At 44.2% G+C, this 11,448-nt stretch overlaps 1 protein-coding gene across 1 annotated transcript in view; it reads left to right on the plus strand.

Annotated features, from left to right (window-relative positions):
* Positions 1 to 10,346, plus strand: part of arfgap3 (ADP-ribosylation factor GTPase activating protein 3) — a 46,113-nt gene extending 35,767 nt beyond the window's left edge. The window contains exons 11-16 of the mRNA XM_080754158.1: positions 1,675 to 1,797; positions 2,880 to 3,014; positions 3,596 to 3,722; positions 4,605 to 4,692; positions 6,310 to 6,434; positions 8,987 to 10,346. Of these exons, the coding sequence (XP_080610284.1) occupies positions 1,675 to 1,797; positions 2,880 to 3,014; positions 3,596 to 3,722; positions 4,605 to 4,692; positions 6,310 to 6,434; positions 8,987 to 9,004 (616 nt within the window). The 3' untranslated portion in view covers positions 9,005 to 10,346. The remainder of the gene's footprint in view (positions 1 to 1,674; positions 1,798 to 2,879; positions 3,015 to 3,595; positions 3,723 to 4,604; positions 4,693 to 6,309; positions 6,435 to 8,986) is intronic.
* Positions 10,347 to 11,448: the final 1,102 nt, after the last annotated feature.

Consider the following 11,448-nt stretch of genomic DNA (forward strand, 5'->3'; position numbering starts at 1 on the left):
TTGAGTATGAGGAGGTACAGTAGACTGGGAATGGGGTTGAGTATGAGGAGGTACAGTAGACTGGGAATGGGGTTGAGTATGAGGAGGTACAGTAGACTGGGAATGGGGTTGAGTATGAGGAGGTACAGTAGACTGGGCATGGGGTTGAGTATGAGGAGGTACAGTAGACTGGGCATGGGGTTGAGTATGAGGAGGTACAGTAGACTGGGCATGGGGTTGAGTATGAGGAGGTACAGTAGACTGGGAATGGGGTTGAGTATGAGGAGGTACAGTAGACTGGGCATGGGGTTGAGTATGAGGAGGTACAGTAGACTGGGCATGGGGTTGAGTATGAGGCGGTACAGTAGACTGGGCATGGGGTTGAGTATGAGGAGGTACAGTAGACTGGGCATGGGGTTGAGTATGAGGAGGTACAGTAGACTGGGCATGGGTATGAGGAGGTACAGTAATATGCCCAGCTCAAAAATGGCCGCTAAGCCCTCAAAATGGACCATTTAAAGATGGCAGCCACCACTATGCTGAAACATAAGTGCCAATATCTCGGCTTCCAAGCCACACAGACTCATGTGGGAGTTCAGACTGATCCAGACCATAATGAATAACTGATAGCTTGCATAACGTCTTCAGGCTAGGACTTAAATCTACAGGTCACCAGGCATTGTATTGTCTGCTTTGTATGCTCCAAAGATGATGATACGATCTCCCACCATGCAACAGCACATCCCACAGGGGTCTTTCCCCTTGGGCTCAACCTGCTTCCAGGAAAAGGTCTCTGGACTGAATTTCCACAGATCATTGAAGTACTGTTTCTCATTCCGGCCACCAAATACGTACAGCTCTCCATTGTAGGCAAAGGCTGAATGACTTGAACGTTCTTCTGGGAGAAGCTGTGCAGAAAGTGTCTTCAGCCAACAGTTGGTCTCTGTGTCAAACACAGTGTTGTTGTTTAAGTTCCCCTGGCTCCCTAAAGCCGGCATCATAGTCGCCTGGGCGGTGGAAGGCTTTACACCGCGGTGTAGTCTTTTCGAGTCTTTTTGAGTCTACAAACTACAACGTTACATCATTCCTCACGGTGGAGAGCTTTCCACCGTGAGTCCCAACACATCTCTCTGTTTTTACTATCAGACAGACAGGCTCTACACCCCGTTCACTGATTGGTCAATCTAGACTAGTCAGTCACGGTGAATAGGACTCCACCGTGGCGTACTATGATGGCCTGCACTTATTTTCTGACTTTGCTTGACTTTATTTCTGAATTTGCGGTGGATAGCTCTCCACCGTACACTCTGATACGGGCTTAAGAGGCTAGACTGTCATGATTACACCCTCACACATTGTGAATAATATGCAGCGTTGAAGGTACTTAACACCTGAGGCAGATTATGTCTTAAATTCTAACAGTTTTCTGAAAAACATATGTTGCTGTATGAGTGGTGCTCCAACCGAAATTATAATTATATATTTGGCAGGGGACCCCCGTCTGAAAATGTTTAGTTCCATGGACCCCCAAGAGATATTTTTTCACCTTAATACCCCTAGAAAACATGTATGCCATAAATTAACACAATGTTGCATTCAGCACTTTAAATAAGCACTTTATTCTGAAATCCTGTCTAGTCTAACCAGTCCAAACATATCAGTGAGCTACAAGTCTGCCTCTCTGTCTCCCTCTAGTGGCATGTCTCACTCATCCACGTCAGACATGCACACCATCCAGCAGGATAACGTCTCGCCCGCCAAGAGCACCAAGGGGCGGCGCTTCACCGAGGTAGACGAAGACGAAGGCTTCAGCTCCAGGTTAGACGGAAAGCATCATGTCTGTGGAGGGTGGATACACACACACACACACACACACACACACACACACACACACACACACACACACACACACACACACAATTAGAATCAGTGATGTCCGCATGCAGACTGTTTCACCCGTTTGTGCCCATATATGGTGTTCCGTGATGTCAACAAACAAACAATGCCCGAGCATTGTTTCAGCATGCAGCTGTTATTATGGCGGAGACACTGTTTAGAATCAGTGATGTCATTGTTTCAGCATGCAGCTGTTATTATGGTGGAGACACTGTTTAGAATCAGTGATGTCATTGTTTCAGCATGCAGCTGTTATTATGGCGGAGACATTGTTTAGAATCAGTGATGTCATTGTTTCAGCATGCAGCTGTTATTATGGTGGAGACACTGTTTAGAATCAGTGATGTCATTGTTTCAGCATGCAGCTGTTATTATGGCGGAGACATTGTTTAGAATCAGTGATGTCATTGTTTCAGCATGCAGCTGTTATTATGGCGGAGACACTGTTTAGAATCAGTGATGTCATTGTTTCAGCATGCAGCTGTTATGGCGGAGACACTGTTTAGAATCAGTGATGTCATTGTTTCAGCATGCAGCTGTTATTATGGCGGAGACACTGTTTAGAATCAGTGATGTCAGCATGCGGACAGACATTCAGTAAATTATTAGTTAGATAGTTAGATAATCAATAGATTAATCGCCAAAATGGTAAATAAATGGTAAATTTATATAGCGCTTTTATCCAAAGCGCTTTACAGAGATTGTGCATTACATTCACCCATTCACGCACACATTCATACACCGGTGGCGGAGGAAACCATGCAAGGCACCAACCTGCTCACCGGGAGCAACTAGGGGTTCAGAGTCTTGCTCAAGGACCCTTCGACATTAACTCAGGGGGAGCCCGGATTCGAACTGGGAACCTTTCGGGAACCCTCCGTGCTCTAATAACGGTTTCTCTACCCCTGAGCTATGCCGCCGCCAAGATAATGGTTATAGTCGAAGCCCTTAAACTCTGATCCCTGCTGTGTTAGACTGATATCATCCCATCTCTGCTGTGTTAGACTGATGTCCAGGTTTGATGAGCAGACGGAAAGCGCAGATAAATGGGGTGACGGAGGTGACGGAGGCTGGACAGAGAGGAAGAAACCAGAGCCCGACTTCTTGGTGACCTCCGCCATCACCCACCAGGAGGACAGGCAAGCCAACCATTCATCAGCAAATTTTGATTTAGTTTGTCATAGTCTTTTGAATAAAATGTCTTTTAGTTTTAGTCATAATTTAGTCACCTGAAAGGTTTTAGTTTTAGTCAAATTGGGTCGACTAAATATAAGATTTTAGGCGACTAAATCTACAGTTGATTTAGTCAACTGAAATGTATTTTGGCAGGCCTTGATTGGCATCGTAATGACTGATTTTACACTTGGTCGCTGCGACGCATTGTGAGCTTGTAGATCTGCTATTTTCAGCACGCAACACTTGAGTGCACAGGGAGCAAGTTGGCTCATCTACAGATCTTCGGATTTTGAGTCAGTCTTCAGAACCACATGGTTATTTCCATGTTTTCAGAGTGTGTTTTAAAAGGGTTGTCCTGTTGCATTTCAAAGCTCTAACGTGTTGGGTGTGTTTGTGGCGTTCAGGCACTAACCCTAACCCTAACCTTAACCCTCTAACATGTTGGGTGTGTTTGTAACCCTAACCCTAACCCTCTAACATGTTGGGTGTGTTTGTAACCCTAACCCTAACCCTCTAACGTGTTGGCTGTGTTTGTGGCCTTCAGGCCGGCCCGCCGCAGGCCCGAGCCGGACGCCGTGTCGGACAGCGGAGGAGAGGCCCAGAGGAAGTTTGGAGGCGACGTCAAGGCCATCTCCTCTGACATGTACTTTGGAAAACAGGACAATTCTGAGGTGTGTTTGAATCCATTCAACAGTCTAGGTTGAAATCATTTTGCCATATTGTCTACTAGGGGTGTAACAATACATTTTAACAACGATTCGATATGCATCACGATACATGGTTGACGATACGATACATGGACGATATTGGTTCATTCATGGCGATACGATTCGATCCAATGATTTAAAATCGATATAGTAACTATTTAGCACAGAAATATAATCTCTGTGAAACGTGTCAATAGAGCATGTTTTTTAAGGGAACAATTTTATTATTATGGAAATAAATAAGTAAACACTGATTCTTTAGCAAATACATGGACATTATATTTCAACACATATGGACAAACCCACACCTTGACATGAACACAGAGATTACACACATTTATCCATAGACCAAGAGTAGCGATATGGAACGGAAAGGTAATTAAACCCCTCTGTTTCATTTTCCTTCTTAAAATTGCTAAAATACAAGTCACAGATACTTAGTTTCCATACAATCAATTATTTGCACTGCAAAATTATTTGATACCGATTATCTGCATTGTAAAACGATACAGTACGATATTTTGCTTTTGCATATCGATATAGGAGATCATTGCAAATTAAAATCGATTTTTCGATTCAGTTACTATAACGATAGACCCGTATTGTCTACTGTTTTACGGTGTGGCTCCTCCATTCACACACACATTCATACACCGGTGGCAGAGGAAACCATACAAGGCACCAACCTGCTCACCGGGAGCAACTAGGGGTTCAGAGAATCCAGGTTCAAATCCAACCCTTCGCATGTCTCTCCTCTCTCTATGCCCTTGGTACCCTGTCTCTCTACTCACTGACTATGAAATGAATCTGGAGGAGAGAAATGAAGAAAGATCTCTTGTTTTCCAGTATGAGGCCAAGACTCGACTGGAGAGATTTTCGGGGAGTTCTGCTATAAGTTCAGCGGACCTGTTCGATGACCCAAAGAAACAAGCTGGTATGGAAACATCATATGGCACCATTCAGTACTGTGTATCCTCATGATAATGATGACATACTGATACAGTATATAGATACAGTAAATATCACTATATTTGTGTTTTTACATGTATAACAAATACCTCTATATTGTGACAATAGTATTGTTATGATAAGTGTCAGGGGCCAACACTCACGTTTAAAGAAGTTGTCAAACATATGAATGTGGAATGGATATTGTGAACAATATACCAGTAAGTAAACGAAAAATAACCTTTTGGGGGGCATGGTGGCGCTGTCGCCTCACAGCTAGAAGGTCCTAGTTTCGATTCCCTAGTTTCAATTCCCTTTGTCAGGTGAAAAGAAGCAACTTGGACTCCTCATGCATAGAAAGAAGCATGAGGTCAGTCCGTTGTCTCCCCAGGTTGGCAGAGGGAGTGTAGCGCCCTCCCCAGGTTGGCAGAGGGAGTTTAGCGTCCAGGATTACATTAGACACTTGACAACGGGTGAAAAATGGGTTACAAAATCGTGGGATACAAAATGTACAAAAGGAAAAAAAAACAAAAAAACTTTTGTTTAATTGAAAAGTCACACAGTTTGACTTAACGTATTTTCATATTAATATTATATTTGCCAATATAAATCTTAACGTTGGCCCATTATTTGGGAGCCCACTTGCAATGTGTCCTTTGGCTGGAAATATGAGTTGTTGATGCGTTGTTGATCCGTGTGCCCGCCCAGCGAGCTCCTACCGCCTGTCCAACGTGTTGCCCCCCTCCCTCCCCCCCCCCCAGGCCCAGCCAGCTCCTACCGCCTGCCCTAACCCTAACCCAACCCTAACCTAACCCAACCCTAACCCTAACCCTAAAGCCCTTTGCACACAGGACAGTTGCGTTTTTTTCGTTTGCGGCATGAATAAAACGCATTGGATTTGGTGTGCAAGGCTGTGCGGAATCGGCGCTGCGGATCCAAAAAGGAGTCATAAAAGGAGTGATGAGTTTTTTTACCGCATGCGACAAGACGCACGAATCGAACTGGGTTCGATCGAGAAAAAAACGCACGGCGGCAGCCACTCGTCGCACGGCTAATTCGGAGTCATAGAGTTCATGAGGTCATAGAGAATCATTGTTTTCTTTTCAAAAAATTATATTGTCCGTTTTATCCGTGCGGTTAAACGCGCCTGTGTGCAAAGGGCTTAACCCTAACCCTTTGGCTGGAATATGAGTTGTTGATGCGTTGTTGCTCCGTGTGCCCGCCCAGCGAGCTCCTACCGCCTGTCCAACGTGTTGCCCCCCTCCCTCCCCCCCCCCCAGGCCCAGCCAGCTCCTACCGCCTGTCCAACGTGTTGCCCCCCTCCCTCCCCCCCCCCCCCAGGCCCAGCCAGCTCCCACCGCCTGTCCAACGTGTTGCCCCCCTCCCTCCCCCCCCCCAGGCCCAGCCAGCTCCTACCGCCTGTCCAACGTGTTGCCCCCCTCCCTCCCTCCCTCCCCCCCCAGGCCCAGCCAGCTCCTACCTAACTTCTAGTATAGATACAGTAGATGATGTGTTGTTGCTCTGTGCCCCACCCAGCCAGCTCCTACCTAACTTCTAGTATAGATACAGTAGATGATGTGTTGTTGCTCTGTGCCCCACCCAGCCAGCTCCTACCGCCTGTCCAGCGTGTTGCCCAGCGCCCCCGACATGGCCGGCCTCAAGCTGGGCGTGCGCTCCATGGCAGGGAAGCTGTCCGTCATGGCCAGCGGGGTGGTCAACTCCATCCAGGTGGGTGGACCGCACGCACGCACGCACGCACGCACGCACGCACGCACGCACACATGCACACACACACACACACACACACACAGACAGACACACACACACACACACACACACACACACACATAGACACACACAGACACAGACACACACACACACAGACAGACAGACAGACAGACAGACACAGACACACACACACACACACACACACACACACACAGACACACACACACACACACATAGACACACACAGACACAGACACACACACAGACAGACAGACAGACAGACAGACAGACAGACAGACAGACAGACAGACAGACAGACACACAGACACACACACACACACACGCGCGCACACACTTTTACACTCCCAAGAGTTAAATTATTGTTAATCATCTGCATTACTGCATTCATTAATTTACCAGAAGTCTACACAATTAGAGAAGGTAGAAGAATTGTTATTTTGGTCAGCGTTATCTGTTATCAGTTCTTTTCTTCTTTTTTTTCACAGTTTTGTTTATTTGAAATTCAGGGCATACAGTAAACCAAGACTTGTTCACATATTATGAGAACCAATCACAAATAGAAAAAAAAAAAAAAAAAAAAGAGACAGTCATATAAATGCCAAAGATGATAGTATAGCAATAGGGCAAAAAACAAAATGAGACAAATAAAAAGGCAATAACATAAGCAACAAGCTATGAAGGCACTTGAGGTACCATTCAGTGAAATGATATGATATGATGATATATGATATAGTACTTTATTGTCAGTTCACACTGAAATTTGTCTTACGACACAGCAGTCATGTATTCAAAACATATAAACATTTGTAACACATCAAGGCATACGTGACACGCTGAGTCGCGGTGCAGCCCCTGTACCAGCGCACCAAAATGACATTTAAAGGAGCTATAGTCAACTTTTTCATTGTAGGGCCGACACTTTGTTTCCATCCTAGTCTATAGACTAGAATGTAAACAAAGTGTCGGTCTTACAATGGCCAAAATGATTATTTTATCATTATCTTACGCTTTTTGTGGTCATTCTTGAATAGAAACACATATATGATGCTTATTTTTTTATAAAATATTTTCAAAACATTATTTTTATTTTAGCATCCGTTTTTCAAGAAAAAGTTGACTATAGCTCCTTTAATGATCATATGCCCTGATTCAAGTTTAAACAACAAACAGGCAAATAGGACAGATGAAAAATGTATATATAAAAAAGTAACAACACACGAGACAGACAAACTTGACAAAACAAGACAAGACAAGACAAGACAAGACAAGACAAGACAAGACAAGACAAGACATGGCTTGGTCGCCCCACACTGCAATATATGTGATAAACAAGCAGTGGTTCCCCACTTTAAGTTCCCCATATTAAGTAAACTAGGATGGCACCACAAGTGCCATACATACCTCAATACAGCATGGGACAAAACTGTGTTTCCAATGGATCCAGTGTAGTTATTATCAGGTCAATACTTATTATGATTCCTTGAGGGGGTTCCAAATGGTCCCTCTTGAGATTATACACATGGACCCTCAGAGCTGTGGGGGTCCTTGAAATGAAAACCGTTTGATAACCACTGTGAAGGGTTAGGGTCCTTTGGGATGGGTTAGGGGTTAGGGTTTAGGGGTTAGGGGTATGGGGTTAGGGTTAGGGTCCTTTGGGATGCCCTGCCCTGGAGATCAGGCTCGCTGAGTCAGTCGCCAGTTTTAAATCCCTCCTCAAAACTCTAGACCTTCTATCTCTCTATCTTTCCTGAAGAGAGCGCCACCACCATGCGGAGAAGAGATGGCACCCTTTTCACTTTGGCCTAGTATAGCACCACCAGGAGCCCACAATAGGGCATCGCAGCAGAAGTGGTTTTCTGGTGCGACTAAAAGATCTCACGTTCGTGAATGTCCTCATAGACATTCACGAAAATATTCATAACAATTATGTTAAGCCTAGAACCAAGCCATCCAGGATGGCAGTGAATCGTGACCATACAACCTTTGTTTCTATGAAAAGAACATTTTGAAAATCGCTAAACAAAGGGTAGTTATTAAATGTAGTACATCAAATAATGTTATGTTAAATATATGTTTTCACATAGGATCAAAGGTTTAATGGTCATGATTCACTGCTATCCTGGATGGCTTGGTTCCAGGCTTAACATAATTGTTATAAATATTGTTTGTAAAAGTCTATGAGGAAAATGAATGGGAGATGTTTTAGTGGGACCAGTAAAGCACTTCCGCTGCGATGCTCTATAACCTACCTGACCTGGTGGAGAGTGGAGACCTGTGAGAGGAAGAGCACTGCTTCTAGTTTTTAATCTTTTTCTTTTGTTTGTGTGTTTGTGTCCTATGTAAAGCACTTTTAATCCAGTTTTGTAAAGTGCTCTATGATGAATAAAGTTGTATTATTATTATTATCATCATAAAAAGATGAACATGGAAACACAAACAGCTACGTGACTTCATATAACTTGGATAGCAAGGTTTGTGTCTCCTTCTTGACTCTGAACAATGTCTCCTAACGCTTTCTTCTTCTTCTTCAGGATCATTACAGCACTTGAGCAGACGCCATGTTTGTGTCGGAGCTTCTAGCGCGGCTGTTCTCCTGCGCGGGACGGACGGCGACGCCTCTTTGGTAGAGGGACCACCGGGAGACGTTAACCCTTGCTGTGTTGGGACCACCAAAGACAAATAAAATCTAGTGTATATTGAAGTTTTGTACTTTTGGATCAGTTAAAAAAAAATACTATGTTATACGATATTAACTACAGAAGCTTATCTGAGAGAAGTGACTGAGAGAAGCACAACATTTACATGTAGTAGTGCATTCCTCCGCCGGTATGATGAAGGGGATTATTGTTGGAATAGTACTGCTATTGTGGAGCATTTAGAACAGAGTGTAATTTCATTTGACAATATTTACAAGTGTAGGGAACTTAAAGGACAACTTTGCCACTTTTCAACCTTTCTTCATATAATAGGACCTCAACTAATGTTCATAATATAATAGAATCTACCCAGAAAAAAGAAATCTACTGGGTCCAAGTCTCTTAGCAGACTGGGTTAGGGTTAACTAACCCTAACCCTAAGGAAGGGTTAGGGTTAACTAACCCTAACCCTAAGGAAGGGTTAGGGTCCTAACCCTAACCCTTAGCAGAGCTGTGGGAAGTTCAGAAATCCATAGTCTTGTGACATCATCGTTTGACAGATTTCTTTCTTTTTTTTAAACAATATTTGGATTTTTATTATCGTGAGAACAACAGCTTCCACTTTAACATTTCAACTTTTCAGGAGTAGAAAGCCTGCCTTTTCTATTAGCTTGGATTCCCCATCGATGATGTCACTAGTAGATGGGTTTGTGACCCGCCCACAGAACCAGTAGAAAATAAATGATGCTATTTTTATCATAAACATTTAGTGAGAACCAATCATATGAAGACAGGATGAAAAGTGGTGAAGTCGTCCTTTAAAATGGTTCTGGTCTGATGATCGGGGCGCTGTTCCTTTAAAATGGTTCTGGTCTGATGATCGGGGCGCTGGGGCTTTTTATTTGTCTTTTTGGTTTCTTTTCATGACTTTGCCATTTGATTTGATTGAGTTCAGTTTCTGCTAGAAGTGCGTTATGCATTAAAATGTCATCTGTCTGGTTGATAAAAAACAACTTGCCTAGAGATGGCAGTTAGTTAGTTTTTTTCCCCGCTATAGGGCATAGCACTGGGCGTGGCTTACTGGTGCCACTAAAACAGGGGTCTTCAACAGGGGGTCCGGGACCCCTAGGGCGTGTTCAGGGTTACTACAGGGGGTCCTCCAAATCTTTGAGTGATAGAAACTTTTTTTTTCTCCTTTTTTATATTAACCACTTGAACCCTAGCTTCCATATTCTGAGAACTTTAGCCAAAAATGGCAGATCTACAAGCTCACAACGCCTCGCAGCGCGAGGCGTTGTGAGTTTGTAGATCGGCTATTTTCGACAAAGAGGTTTGGTGTAGAGGAGAAAAAGAGCAGACTAAGTACAGAGTGAAAGGTCAAGTTTATTAAGTATTGACGGTTCAAGTGGTTAAATATCTGAAAACACAAATTGACATGAATCCAAAATACACTGATGATTGTGCCGTCAAACGATTAAACTATTATGGAATCTATGGGTTGTGGGGGTCCCTGCTTCATCTCTCTCTCTCTCGACTGAGGGGTCCCTGCTTCATCTCTCTCTCTCTCGACTGAGGGGTCCCTGCTTCATCTCTCTCTCTCGACTGAGGGGTCCATGGCCTGAAAACGTTGAAGACCCCTGGGATCAATCTCTATGGGTAAAAATGAGTGGCTCCAGTATACCACACCAACTGCCATGCCCTATACACATGTAGCCTAGCTGAGCTAGACATCCCAGCCATGTGAAAACAAGGAGGATCTATACGCAGTTACTAGTCAGCTGCATTGTACATAGGCTGGCCCCAGGCTAATACAATGCACCTTAAAGATTGACCTTGTGTATTTAGTTCTTGCACATTCCTATGGGTCTAGAAGTGTCCTTCATGTCCCGCAAAGTGCACTTACTGTGTGTCTGTTTCCACACAGGACCAATGTGTGATCACAAGGCCTCATGTGGTAGACCTGTAGTAACTTACTGTGTGTCTGTTTCCACACAGGACCAAGGTGTGGTCACAAGGCCTCATGTGGTGGACCTGTAGTAACTTACTGTGTGTCTGTTTCCACACAGGACCAAGGTGTGATCACAAGGCCTCATGTGGTGGACCTGTAGTAACTTACTGTGTGTCTGTTTCCACACAGGACCAATGTGTGGTCACAAGGCCTCATGTGGTAGACCTGTAGTAACTTACTGTGTGTCTGTTTCCACACAGGACCAAGGTGTGGTCACAAGGCCTCATGTGGTGGACCTGTAGTAACTTACTGTGTGTCTGTTTCAACACAGGACCAAGGTGTGATCACAAGGCCTCATGTGGTGGACCTGTAGTAACTTACTGTGTGTCTGTTTCCACACAGGACCAAT

The sequence above is a fragment of the Nannobrachium achirus genome, assembly GCF_963921795.1.
Source record: "Nannobrachium achirus genome assembly, chromosome: 23".
Classification (NCBI taxonomy): Eukaryota; Metazoa; Chordata; class Actinopteri; order Myctophiformes; family Myctophidae; genus Nannobrachium; species Nannobrachium achirus.